This window comes from Globicephala melas, chromosome 11 (genome assembly GCF_963455315.2).
Source record: "Globicephala melas chromosome 11, mGloMel1.2, whole genome shotgun sequence".
Taxonomy (NCBI): domain Eukaryota; kingdom Metazoa; phylum Chordata; class Mammalia; order Artiodactyla; family Delphinidae; genus Globicephala; species Globicephala melas.
In genome coordinates, this window is record NC_083324.2 from 63535104 (window position 1) to 63548770 (window position 13667).

At 60.0% G+C, this 13667-nt stretch overlaps 1 protein-coding gene across 19 annotated transcripts in view; it reads right to left on the minus strand.

Moving 5' to 3' along the window:
- Nucleotides 1-13667, minus strand: part of GRM4 (glutamate metabotropic receptor 4) — a 111602-nt gene that overhangs the window by 4905 nt on the left and 93030 nt on the right. For 7 of the 19 annotated variants that reach the window (XM_060307345.1, XM_060307344.1, XM_060307339.1 and 4 more), the window contains exons 7-11: nucleotides 12134-12334; nucleotides 11807-11943; nucleotides 9359-10294; nucleotides 2151-2397; nucleotides 135-299 (exon numbers count right to left, since the gene is read on the minus strand). In XM_060307345.1, coding sequence (XP_060163328.1) covers nucleotides 135-299; nucleotides 2151-2397; nucleotides 9359-10294; nucleotides 11807-11943; nucleotides 12134-12334 — 1686 coding nt within the window. The other 12 variants (XM_060307347.1, XM_060307348.1, XR_009565693.1 and 9 more) reach the window with 11 other exon arrangements.

Below are 13667 nucleotides of genomic sequence, written 5' to 3' on the forward strand. Positions count from 1 at the left end.
GTCCGTGCCTAGGATAGAAGGGCCTGGTCAGGGGCGGCAGTGGGGGTTTCTGCACATCTGCGTGGACGCGAAAGGCCAGAGATGGGGAGGCCCACAAAGACACTGTCCCTTCCCGTCGCAAGTAGAGGGCCCACCTGGCATCTGAAGGGAGCCCCAGGCTGTAGGTACAGGGAAGCTGGTGCTCTGGGAGGAAGAGCAGGACTGGAGAGAACCAGATGTCATCTGGTGGAGGGTGTGGCCAACAGAGTCATCAGGGGTGTCCATCAAAGGGGGGGTGGTGGTGCTGGAAGCCAGGTACACTGCTCAGCACAGAGAGAGAGGGAGGCCATATGAAGTCAGGGTCAAGGGAAAGACACTGGGTGGGGCCAGCCAGTCACCACCTTGCTATGTGACTTCAGGAGAGTCACTCACCCTCTCTGGGCCTCAGCTGGGGATCCAGCCCAATCCGGGCCTCACAGGACTGCTGTGAAGATCACTCACAGGGGAGGGAGCTCTGGGAAGTGAAAAATCCTGCCTGGATGTGGGAAGCTACTTCCCTCCTTTGCACGGCTGATACTCCTTCTACACGTGGGAATGATGTTGAGAATGGAAGATGCTTCACCCAGAGCCCCAGCGCGGGGAGCCTGTAAGAGGGGCTGTCCCCGTCCAAACACACCTGCGAGGGGAGGTCTCCTGTTTCTCCTGATCTCTTGGTGGGTGACAAAGGGGCTCCCCTCTGGAGCCTATGTTCACCAATGTCCCTCCTGCTGCCACCAACAGTGTCCACTTCTGGCCTTTCCCCCAGTACTAGAGGGAGAAAGCAGAGTGCTAACCCCAGGTGCCACCAGGATCTGAAACTCTCCTGGGGAGAGGGGCTCTTCTCCTCCTCCCCCACCAACGGAAGCCCCCCAAGACTATCAGAGAGCGGGGAGGCAGCAGGAGCTGCCATGTTAACCATTTGGACACTTACAGGGTGTCCAGGGAGGGAGTCAGGTGTGCAGTGGGGCAGGGTGACCATAGCAACCCCTCAACCCTGTCTACCTGGGAGCAACCAGAGGCCCATGGAGGCCCAGCCCACAGGTTGGAGGCCTCGGTCTCTGCTCAGAGGCAGCGGGGATACCACCTGCTGCTGTGTGGCCTGGGTGAGTCCCTCACCTTTCTGAGCCTCCCTTTCCTCACCTGTAGCAGCAAATAATTAAAGATCACTGCTTTCAAGGTTGCTGTGAAAATGAAAACTGATTCCTGGCAGGTGTGGCCCACAGTTGGGGTTCAAGAAATGGTCACCACTGTTACTGGTCCCCCAAGGCCTAACCTGCCCCTCACATGCCCTGCCCCTCTCTCCTCTCTGTCCCTTCTCGTCACACTGTGGGCTGGCTCCAGGGGGCACAGGAAGGTAAGCAAAGATGGTGGCCCTGCTCCCTCCTGTACACATCCCTCAACCACTGAGGGACCAAGTCCTGCACAGGCTTTGGGTCTGCCCCTCAGATGCTAAGGGTCCCACATCCTCCCCCAGCCCTCTCAAAGCACAACCCTCTACAGCTGAGGTCTCCTTGGACACCCCCCTGAGAACCACAGCTCTGCGGGCCCTCCTCCCGGCCCCAGCCCTTACTTACCCATCCCAGGGCCCGTATCCTGAGTCCCCATCTCTCAGGGTCCTGCCAGGGGGCGGGTGGGCAAAGCCAGCCGAGGGGTTTCAACTGCTCTGGCACCAGGGCCACAGCTCCCAGGCTACCAAAGGGCCCCAGAGCAGCGGCCCTCCAGACGATCCCTTCCCCAGGGAGACTGAAAGGGCACAGGCCCAGATGCGGACTCCAGGGCAGAGAAATCCCGAAGTCTCAGGTCACTGTGCCTGAACCGAGGCCCCCCCAACACCCCCCCACCCCACCCCCCGCCTCTCCCTAGGTAGGCAGGGATCCCTGGAAAGGAGAGGCTAGAGCGAGCAGGGGGTGTGTGGAGCGGGACCTGGAGAGACCCCACTACCCAGACAGAGTGGGGCAGAGGGGGCCAAGCTAGAGCCTCAAGCCTCGCCTCTGGGTGGGGACGGCTCACCCGCGGCCTCAGGGCTCTCCCAGTGCCCTCATTGGTCCAGACTTGGGGGGGGCTGACCTTCTCCAGGAAGGGGACGGGGCCTGGGCGGGCCCACGGGGAGAAGAGCGGGGCCAGGCACTCACCTGGAGCTTCCAGGTTCTCGCAGAGCTCGGACTTGGCCTCGCCGTTGGGCCGGAAGCTGCCCTTCTGCGTGAACTTGTTGGACATGGTGGCGGCGGTGACGACGGCTTTGAGGCTGCGCTTGCGCTTGGGCACGTTCTGCTCCGGGTGGAAGAGGATGATGTAGACCTTGGGCATGTAGAGCATCCCCAGGGACACCGAGGCGCTCAGACTCACCGAGACCGTCAGCGTCGTCGTCTGGATGTACAGCTGGGGGCGGGCCGGGGGCGGTGTCAGGGCGGGCTCCGCCCCGGCCTCTCGGGGGCCCTGTTTGAAGCCCACGCCCTAGACAGACACAGTGGGGTACAAACCCGGGGACCGCCCTGTGTCCCGCTGGCAGAAGGGAGTTGTGGTACAGAGCTGGGACTTTAGACCAGAACCCCTGGATTCAGCCGGGCTCACCACTGTCACTGTGTGGTCTGGGACAAGTCACATCCTTGGGCCTCAGTTTCCTCGGGTATAATATGGGCATGATAATTCTAGCCCTTTCCTCATAGGGCTGTTGTGAGTTTGAAATGACTTAATAAATGGCAAAAACATGTAAAATAATATTTGGCACATGGTCAGTGCACAGAAGTGTTCACCACTGTTATGTGCTATTGGGTAGAGGCCCCTGGGGAGGGGCCCTCAGGGGACAGCTGACCCTCCTCGGGGGAAGCACCCCCTGCACAGGGCTGGGAGTGAGATAAACATGTGCCGGTGCCTTGTAGTAACTCCCAGTGGCCGTGGCACAGCCCCTTGGCCAGGCCCCCCATTCAGTGACTGCCCCCCCACACGCCACCCTGTGCAGAGCAGGCCGCTGGCACAGGAGCTGTGGCCTGACCGTGATCCACTGACGGCAGCCCAGTCAAAGCTCATTTCACGCTCACTCACCAGCACTAACGTTGACAGATGTTTAGCCAAATGAAAGTCCATTAATCTCGGTGTCGGGTAATCCATTCTTCAATAGTGGGGCCTTCCAGGCAGGGCCCAACAATTCCCACCACCCTCGCCTGGGATGCCCTCCCCACCTCCTCCCTCCCTCTGGGTCCTCCAGGCCTCAGCTGCCCCTCTGGCCCCCTCAGCCAGGGTGGGGCCAGGGGAAGCCCAGGCTGTGGGCCCCAGGTCTGGGTATGGGAAAGCAGGAAATGCTCTGCCCCCAGATCTGCCGTTTCTGGGCCTGGGCCCCTCCCCAGGGGCCTGGCTAATGTACCACCTCCTCCAGGAAGCTCTCCCTGACTCTCAGCTCTAGCCAATCCCCCATGATAGCCTTCACTCCTTGCACCCAGTCCAGAAGTGGGGGACCGAGGTCTGGACTTGCCTCCTGAGGTCACAGGAGCCCTGAGCTCATCTGGAAGTCTCCCGAAAGGAGGGGCCAGGTCCTCCCATTCTCACATTCCTCCCCATCTCTCGCCCCTCTCATAAATACCTCATGACCTGGATCTGAAGGCCTTCATCCCAGCCACTCTTCCCCGGGTCTCCTTTGGGAGAGGGGCTGGAGAAGCTCTAGGGTCTGAGAGGAGAGAGGTGTGTGACACTGAGGAAGTCTCATCCCCTCTCCGGCCCTCAGTTTTCTCAACAGCGCAATGGGATAATAGCACCGACCTCACCCAAACCATGAGGCTACCCAAGTGCAGACTGTGAGGCCACATGAAACGTACAGGGCACCAGAGCAGGGTGTGGGGGAAGGAGGCTGGGAGTGTAGAGAGGCTGTTTCACTTGCCACCATTCAGAAAATGTCACAGGCCTGGGGAAATGAGAGCTTGTTTCCTAGTGAGCACACACCCCTCTGTCCTCACACGCAACCCACACTCTCACCAACAGGCACAGTGCTGCCGCCCGGCATGTGGACGCGGGAGAGGTCATGACAAGCCAGTAGGAGGGTGCTGGCCACCTCTCCCACCCCCTGGATGGCACGGCGGGCCAGGGAGGAAGGAGTGAAGGGGGACAGTCTCCAGGATATCATAACAGGCCCTTGGAGAAGACAGTGGAAATCTGGGCTAAGCAAGGACGGGCTTGTTATCTGGGTCTTCACTATGGACTGGGGGTCCCGTGGGGACAAATGTGTCTCCCTCATTAGACTGGGGGTTCCTGAGGGCAGGGGTGTCTCTCCTTTTGCACTGGGGGTTCTTGAGTATAAGGGTGTATTTCCAGGGCAGATGTCCATCTTAGGTCTTTTGCCCCCAACTTGTTGATGGGAAGGAGGTATGGTTGGGCCAATATGGGGATGGTGGGACAGGGGTCAAGTACCCTCTCTGGGCAGAGCGAGGCCTGCAGTGGACACAGCCCTATATGGGGGTCAGGGGGCTGGGTTCCAGATTTCACTCTGCCCTGACTCACTGAGGGATGCTGAACCCCCTCCACCAATATAGGCAGAGTCCGCTCCGTGGGCACGCACGCTCGGTTTAACACCTTGCGGCCGCCAGCTTGAATCCTGAATAATTTTTGAACAAGGGGCCTTCGTTTTCATTTGGCTCCTGACCCTGAAAACCATGGAGCCAGCCCCGAGCACAGGCCTCGGGGCTCTGTTCTAATCTGTTTTTCAGCCTAGGAGCCTTTCTGCACACAAAATACAAGGAGGGGTGTAAAGAGATCAAACTTGGACAAAGCTGCCCCCCCCAGCGGGGCCCCCTCCCCGCCAGCATGGGCCCTCATGGGGGCTCCTCTAGCCATGCCCAGGCTGGGGGCGGCTGGCCCTGTGCACAGAAGTGGGGCTGCGCACCCCCAGCCCCTCTCCTTGCCACAGGGTCTGGAGTTCTCACCCCACCACTGGCTCCAGCATTGTTCTGGGCCCCCTGGGGTGAAGGTGCATGTCATCACCAGGAGGTGGTAGTGTGTTAACCCTGTCAGAGAAGCAGTGGTCCTCTGAAACCTCTAGCCTACAGGGATGGGGCCCAGGCGCAGATGCAGGTGTCGCACGGATGCAGAGTAAGAGGCGGCTTCCAGGATGTGATTTCACCTTCTCTCCCATCCACCCATCCTCCAGCCTGAACTGCCACCCTGCCTGCTCCCCTCTTGGACTTTGGTCAGGCCCTTGCTACACTCCGTCCTCTGCAAGGAATCCTGCCTTAGCGTCACGAGTCGCTGCTCCCCAGAGTGAAGCAGGTTGTCAGAGCTGGGCTTGATGGAAGAGGACAGAGGTCACCTGGGGTGGGGCAAAAGGCAAAGAAAGGAGCTGCTGTGGAGGTGGACAATGAAGTTCCTGTTTTGTGCTCGGTCTGGTGGGGGGCACGGAGGAGTCCGCCTGCTTCGTGTTTCTGCCCAGGCTGACCCTGGTGGGTCCTGAGATCCTCAGTCTAACAAACCAGACAAATGACCTTCCCCACAACCTGGCCGGCCTCTGAGGCCACGGCCCGCCCCAGCCTGGCTGAGCAGTTACCCCAACCGGTGGAGAGACGATGCCCCAGTCAGCTCAGGGTAACGGCACGCGGCTACGCGGGTGAGCCCTGGAAATCCAGGCCAACGTGGGAGATCCGGTCACCTGCTCGCCAGAGCAACATGGACAGCTTCGCTCGGCGCCACCTGCAGCCTGAGGGACAGGCGGGGTTGCAAGCACGCGTGCGCACACACCAGGGCACGCATAGATGCTCACACATCCACACTTATGTACCCATGCGCCTCTGCATTCACACACACACACCTGAACTCCCAGCCGCACACTCCCACCTGACTCAGATACACCTGGGCTCTCACACACACACACCCCTTCATGTACCTGGGTACACACACGTGTGCACACACACAGAGGCACTCAACACACCTGCACACACACTTGAACACACACATACACCTGTGCACACACACACCTACACTCAAACATCTGCACATACACTGCTGAGCACACACAGTTAATCTGTACACCCAAATACATCCTAGCAGCCATGACCCCTCAGGGCACACCTGTCCATCCCCACTCAATCTGCACACACACACACACACACAGCCCATCCACGGCTCAGTATGCACAGAAAGGCACACACACATTCTCTACACACACTTCTGTACCCATAACACAACTCCCCATAGTAGCCCCACTCCACTCCATCTACACACACACACACACACACACACACACACACACACACACACACACACACACACACACACTAGCACCCAGGACCCGGCAGTCACTGGGGCTGTTTGTAGCTCAGACATGACACAGAACAGATAGAGCCCCAGGGTTGCCTGAGCCTCTAAGAAGCCTGGTGGTCTGAACTGGAGGGACTTCAGAGCTCCCCTCCCCACCCTCGCCTCATTCAGAAGCCCTGAGAAGGAGGGGGCGTATCCCATGTAGACGCCATCAGGGGCAGAGCTGGGTCTCAGGACCATACGCTGGTGTGGGCCAGCCTGCTTTGCGACCCTGGGCAGGTCCCTCGCCCTCTCTGGGCCTCAGAGGAGATCATCTCAGAGGCTCCTTTTCATAATCTGTACTGAGAGGAGCCTCCTAAAAAGGGAGAAATCAGAGGCAGGTGGGGTGGCCTGGAGAGACGGGGGGAGGGTGCCGAGAGGGGGGCTGGGCCCCAGCGCCTGGAGGTGGGAGGGTGTGGTACCAGGATGACAGGGACCGTACTGGGAGCAGCGTGCTGGCAGGCAGCCAGGGGAAGTTATGGGAAGGCAGAGCAAGGGCCTGAACCACCATGCTGTCGGCCACCTGGCTGTGCACCTTTACACCCTGAGGAGGCGAGGGAAGGGGCCTCCTGGGATTGTTGAGGGTAATGTCTCAAGCTGCCAGCTTCCTGGGGCGTGGGCGGCCTCCCCTGATGGCTCCATGGGCCCCCTGGGCGCTGCAGGGCGTGCGGGCCCCTGCCTGCACCTGCCCTCAGCGGGGAAGGCCTCTCGCTGGCCTGCTGGGGGTGGAGACCCAGCCCACCGTGCGAGCTGCTCCTCAGTGGCAGTGGCTTTGGCTCAAGTGTGCAGGGTGGCCTGGAGCCAGGTCTGGTCTCAGACCTCGGGGCGCTCACTGCCAGCCTCAAGGTCTGCTTCTCAGAACCCCCAGCCTGCTGGGTCACCACTGGAAGACAGGCCACAGGCCTCTCTGCACCAGACCCAAGGGATTTGGGGTGGAGGGCGCAGCTCCTGCACTTGAGGAGCTGCTGGAGAAGGGGTGGGCACCTACCAAGGAAGGCCCAGGGGGAGAGGTGCCCCAGAGCTGCAGGGAGTGGTGTGGGCTTTGGAGGGGCTCCTGAGTTAGACAGAGTAGGTTCAAGCAGTCCAGCCGTGCCTCCTGCTGGCTGTGTGACCTTAGACAAGTCACTTCACCTCTCTGTGCCTCCCCGTGCTCACCTGTAAGCAGGGATGGTGAATCCACCCGAGCCCACTGTTGTGGTGTCTGCTGACCACAGGTGAAGTGCCTAACCCAAGACAAGCAGCCCTCGTGGGTGCTTTGACGGCCGCCTCACTGAGGCCAGGCATCTCTACTGGAGCTCACACCCAGGCTCACTCTTTAAGTGCTGCCCACAGGATGGCGACTCCCCCAGGTACAGATCTAAGCCAGCCCTCGTCCCTGAACCCCAGACTCACATAGTCAACCACTGACTCAACAGCTGCCCTTGGACGTCTCACGGGCATCCCAAACGCAGCACCTCCAGAGGACTTCCGGATCTCCGCCCCCTATAGGCTCCGCTGCCGTCTCTACCCCGCCCCGCACCCCCCCACCCCAGTGCAGACACTCTTTCCTTCCCATCGCTCACACCAACGACTGTGGAGTCATTCTGACTCCCCCCTGCGCCTCTCATCCCACATGCACTCCATCGGAAACCCAGCCAGCGCCACCCCCTGACACAGCAGGAATCCCCCGCACCTCACCACTCCTGCTGCCAGCAGCTCTCTTCGGGATCATTACAACCACCTCCAGCAGGGCTCCACCCAGCAGCCAGAGGGATCCTTTTAAACCTATGTCCCAACGCATCCCTCCCTGCTCAGAACCCCACAGTGGCTCGCTTCTCACTCCCGGTAAAAGCCACCAACCTTCTCACAGCCTCTGGGTCCTACACCATATGCTCTGTCTGCCCCTTGACCTCGTCCCCTCCACCCTCCTCCCCAGCCCCAGCCTCCTCACAGTGGGTAAACGGCTTTTACACCCCTCATGTTGTGTGATTGTTACAACACCTGTAAGGCCTGCAGAGGAAGGGTCATAGCCCCAATCTGTTGATGAAGAAACTGAAGCAGAGAGGCCAGCTGGCTTGCCCAGGATCCCACAGTCAGACACAGAGCTGGGGTCCTCGGTCCCTCTGATTCTCCCTATCTCTGGCCTCTGACTTCAGTGACTCCCAATCCTTCAAGATAAAACCCCCCAGCACCCAGGCAGCACTGGGGCAGTGATGTGGGCAGAGTCCACGGGGCCCTTGGGGTATATCTAGACCCTCAGGCCAGGCTGGCAGGATGGCCTGACAGAGCCAGCAAGAGGCAGCTCATCGGCAGCTCCAGCCAGTGGAGGGTGGACCCTCAGCTGATGCTGCCAGGTATCCCCACCTGGCCTTTGGGGTGGCTTGGGGCCAGGGAGAGAGGGAGCGAGGGCCCAATACATCACCCACCTCGGGGACCCATGGGGATCCTGCAAGGGCAGAGAAGAGGGTGGAGAGAGGAGGAAGAAAGGAGGAGTGGACAGAAAGGAAGATGGGCTGAGTAGGGAGAGAGGTAAGGGAGAGTATAGAAAAGAATGGGGAATTCCCTGGCGGTCCAGTGGTTAGGACTCCACGCTCTCACTGCCGAGGGCCCGGGGTTTGATCCCTGGTTAGGGAACTAAGATCCCACAAGACACGTGGCACAGCCAAAAACAAGAACGAAAGCGGGGGCAGCATCCCAGGCTGGCAGAGAGGAGAGAGGAAGGTGGGAAGGAGATGGGGAGGGGGAAAAGGTGGGGCGCGAGAGGCAGGGATGGAGAGATAGGGAAAGAGAGAGGAGAGGGAGAGAGGAGAGGCGGAGGGTAGAGAGAGGGTGGGAAGCAGCGGGAAGGAGAGAGATGAGGCAGCGGAAGGTGGTGGGGGGCGGAGAGAAACGGGAGAGGAGGCAGGAGAAGAGAAAGGGAGAGAGAGAGGAGAGAAACCCAGAACCTGGAGAGAAACCTGAGACGGAGAGAAGACAGAATGAGGCAGGAATGAAGGCACTTCCAGAGCAAGGTGAGAGGCCAACTAGCCCCAGGAGGCTGCCCCCTGCTTGCCGCCCTCACCCACCCCCAGCCCCTGCCACTCACCTTGTCAGCCGACTGCGAGGTACCAAAGAAGATGGGGATAAAGGCGAGCCAGACGATGCAGGTGGTGTACATGGTGAAGCCGATGGGCTTGGCCTCATTGAAGGTCTCAGGCACTCCGCGCGTCTTGATGGCGTACACGGTACACGTGACCATGAGCAGCATGCTGTAGCCCAGCAGGCAGATGAGCGACAGGTCCGAGATGTCACACTTGAGCACGCCCCTGGCGAAGCGGGGGTCGAGCGTCCGCTGGTCCTGGAAGTCCACCACCGAATGGGAGGGGTCCACTACAAACCACACGCAGATGCCCAGCAGCTGCAGGGAGATGAGGCTGAAGGTTATGGCCAGCTGCGAGGCGGGGCTGATGAAGCGCGGGGCGCTGACCGACCGCTTGCCCTGCTCGAAGATGCGGTAGATGCGGTTGGTCTTGGTGAGCAGGGCCGCATAGCTGATGCTCATGCCGAGCCCCAGGAAGATCCGGCGCAGAGAGCAGGTACCCAGGTCGGGCTCGGCGATCATGAGGAAGGTGGTGGCGTAGCACAGGAAGATGCCCGCCAGCAGCACGTAACTCAGCTCGCGGCCCGAGGCCTTGACGATGGGCGTGTCGTTGTAGCGCACGAAGGTGACCACCACGAAGAGCGTGGCCGCGATGCCCACCACAGCCAGGAAGAGGGGCAGCACGGCCCAGGGTGAGCCCCACTCAAGCTTGATGATGGGGATAGGCTGGCAGCCCGTGCGGTTCTCTGTGGGCCGCATGTCGTAGGGACATGTCTTGCAGGTGTAGCGGTCCACCTGGTACTGGTACCCCGTGCAGGGCTCGCAGTGCCAGCAGCAGGGCATGCCCTTCACCGTCTTCTTCCGCTCACCTGGCTGACAGGGCAGGCTGCAGATGGAGCGGGGCAGCTGCTGCCCGCTCCCTGGCCAGTGCATCCGCTCTATCTGGCAACAACAGTGCAGAGGAGAGGGCCTCAGGACATGCCGCCAAGTGCCCTGGACCGCCCCACTGGTGGCACCAATCTGAATCACTTAGTTAGTGATTTTAGTTAGATGGGTAAAATCCAGCTGCCCGGGCCCTGCCAGGGTCAGCTGAACCCAACAGCTGCATTTAAATAAGCTCCCTGGGGCAGGCTCCAGACCCAGCCGACCACGGGGGATCCTGCTCGAATACAAAACTCCCAAGGGTTGTATGGAGAAACGCCCAGAGACCGGCAGTGACAACCTAGGGTCACATGGCAGAGTGGAGAGGACTCAGCAGTCCCGACTCCCCGCCCCATGAGGCCTTGCTATGCAAAGTGGTCCCCAGACCGGCCACATCAGCATCACCCAGGAGCTTGTTGGAAATGGAAATTTTGGTCCACCCCAGACCCACTGACACAGAATCTGAGTTTCAACAAGACCCCGCAGGTGACTCCTGTGCACCCTCAAGAAGAAACGTGCTATGGCTCAGCCCACCGGGCCTCCTCCAGGTGGCACAGGGACTTGGGTTCAGAAGAGAACAACGAATAAAGATTCAATCACAGGACCACTAATGTGTGCCCACAGGTTAGCGTTTCTTTGCATCTTGCTCTAAATGAGTACTAGTCACTGTTACATGTCTCTGAAGACATAACTGCTGCAAGCTAAGAGGCGATAGGAGCTGGCACGCCCTACTGAATGTGTCACAAATTTCTGGAAAGTAAGCGAGAGCCCCATAGAGCTCCAGGCACTGGGCAAAGGGAAACTGACTACACTTGGGAGCTGTATTCAAAGCATCAGTTCTAAATAAGTGGCTCTGGGCTCCCCTGGTGGCGCAGTGGTTGGGAGTCCACCCGCCGATGCAGGGGACACGGGTTCGTGCCCCGGTCCGGGAGGATCCCACATGCCGCGAAGCGGCTGGGCCCATGAGCCATGGCCACTGAGCCTGCACGTCCGGAGCCTGTGCTCCGCAACGGGAGAGGCCACAACAGTGAGAGGCCCGTGTACCGCAAAAAAAAAAAAAAAAAAAGTGGCTCTTAGGAGAGTTCATGCTTAGAGAACAGCAGGCTGTGCTCTTTGCCTTAAGACGTCGTCCTCCTCTGTCCAGACACAGCCCTCCCCTTCCTCACCTCTTTCTCCCCCGAACCCCCCCAAAACTTTGAGCCCCTGAACTCCAGCATGACTTCATCTATCCAGAGTTCTTGCCCTGCGAAGGGGCAGCAGGCAAGAAGACCCCAGGCCAAGGGAAAGGGCAGGGGCAGGAAGGGCAGCAGAAGCCCAGCCGCCCTGTTCTTCTGTTTCAGGGTTGGGGGGCTCAGGGCCCTCTGAGGTCTAGGGTGGGGCATGGAAGGAAGCCCCAAGTTGGCAGCAGCAAACCCGGGGGGCAGGGCTAGTCGGCGGCTGCCTCCCCTTGGCCTCCCCTCCCTGGGTTGGGGTGGCCTCTCTCCGCCGCCTAGCCCCCCGGGACCCCTCGCTGCCCTCCCGCCAGGTGCTTACTCTGAGGTGCAGGTGGTCAGTCCAGGAGCCGATGACCTTGTACTCGGCAGAGCCGTTGCGTAGCTGGTACTGGTAGATGTCATAGCGCCCAGGTGCGTCTCCGTTCTCATTGAAGGTCACAGGGTTCCCCGCGATGCCTGCGGGGGCCCGTGGGGGTCACACGCTCAGCTTCTTTGCTGAGCCTTCACCCAGAGTCAGGAAGGATCGTGAGCCCAGGGCAGAGACACCTCTGTATGGAACCCCTTGGAAGCATCTGAAGAGACCCCCGCGCACTCCCACCCCATGGAGCCCCAGGATCCCTTCCCCAGGGTTGGGTGGTGCCCCCACCTGAGAAATTGACGCTGCGGATGTACTTGAGCAACTGGGTGCCGTCCACAGGGTCCATGCGCGAGCAGAGCCCCACGCGGCCCGGACACAGGTCACGGTGCATGGCGTGCAGCGCGTGGCCCATGGCGTACACGGCGTCGATCACAAACTGCACCTTCCCCTCCTGCTCGTACGCCGAGTCCTGCCCAATGCGCTCACGGCCTGCAACGAAATATTCAGAGTGGGGGCGCCCATGAGGCCCACCATCCTCACAGGTGTATGGTGGGAACCACAGCATACCTCGGTGTGCCCTGGGGCCCAGAGAGCCCACCTGGGCACACCTAGGGCTCCGGGCCCCTGGCCCAGTGCTCGCTCCATCACCCCAGGAGATGGTCTTGTGGAGGGCCCAGGGAATGGTCCTGAGGTCTGCTGCCCTCACTACTGTACCGCTGGACCCTGTGCCCTAAGGCCCCAGAACAGCCAGGGCAGGCTCCCTTGTCCCCATCACCCTTGGAGGGCAGTGAGCCTGCGGGTCTCCCTGTGGCCGTGGTGCTTGCCTGCCCTCCCCCAGCCTGGCTTGGACCAAACACGGGAGCAGCTGGCCCTCACACAGGCAGGAGCTGTGACTGTCCATGAGGGCAGTGGTGCCCTACAGCAGCTCACCCATGGGTAGCCCCAGCACAAGGTATGGGTGGGGAAACTGAGGCCCAGAGAGGGTGAGAGACCTGCCACAGGTCCCTCAAGATTCAGGACACCAGATGCCCTCAGTGACTTCCAGATGCCCCAGACACCAGAAGGCACCATCATCCCCATCCACTCCTCCCCCATGTCAGTGACATCCCCCCATTAGCCACGGTGAGTGAGCTTTGCAAAATGGGGAACCCACCCCACTCACCCCCTTCTCACTGCAAACAGAAGTGGCTCCCTAGGGCACTGTGACCTCCCATCCTCACCCCCTGGGCTCTGGCCACACCCAACCCCTCTGCTCTGGGCCCTGTGCAAACTCTTTGCCTGCCGGAGGTCTCGATGTCCTCTTGGTAAAAAGATCATCATCCTGCCTCACAGAAGTGCTGTGAGGCTTGAATGAGATGAGATAACAGAAAACACGTGGCACAGAGTAGCTGACTAAGCCACATTGTTATTATGTTTAAGTGGTCAGAATAGAGGGTTTCTAAGGTGGGCTACAGAGGTCCCGGGGCCAGAGCAGGCCAGGAAAGCTTTCTGGAGGAGGAGGAGCTCCTGGCTTGGGCCCTGGGTAATAATGATGATGAAGAATAAGGACTGCTAACTTCTTTTTTTTTTTTTTTTAACTTGCTCTTGTTTACTTTTTTTTAAACTTTAAATTTATTTTTGGCTGCATTGGGTCTTCGTGGCTACACATGGGCTTTCTCTAGTTGTGGCAAGCAGAGGCTACTCTTCGTTGCGGTGCACAGGCTTCTCACTGTGGCGGCTTCGCTTGCTGCAGAGCACGGGCTCTAGGCACGTGGGCTTTGGTAATTGCAGCACGTAGGCTCAGTAGTTGCAGCATGCGGGCTAGAGCGCGTGGGCTTCAATA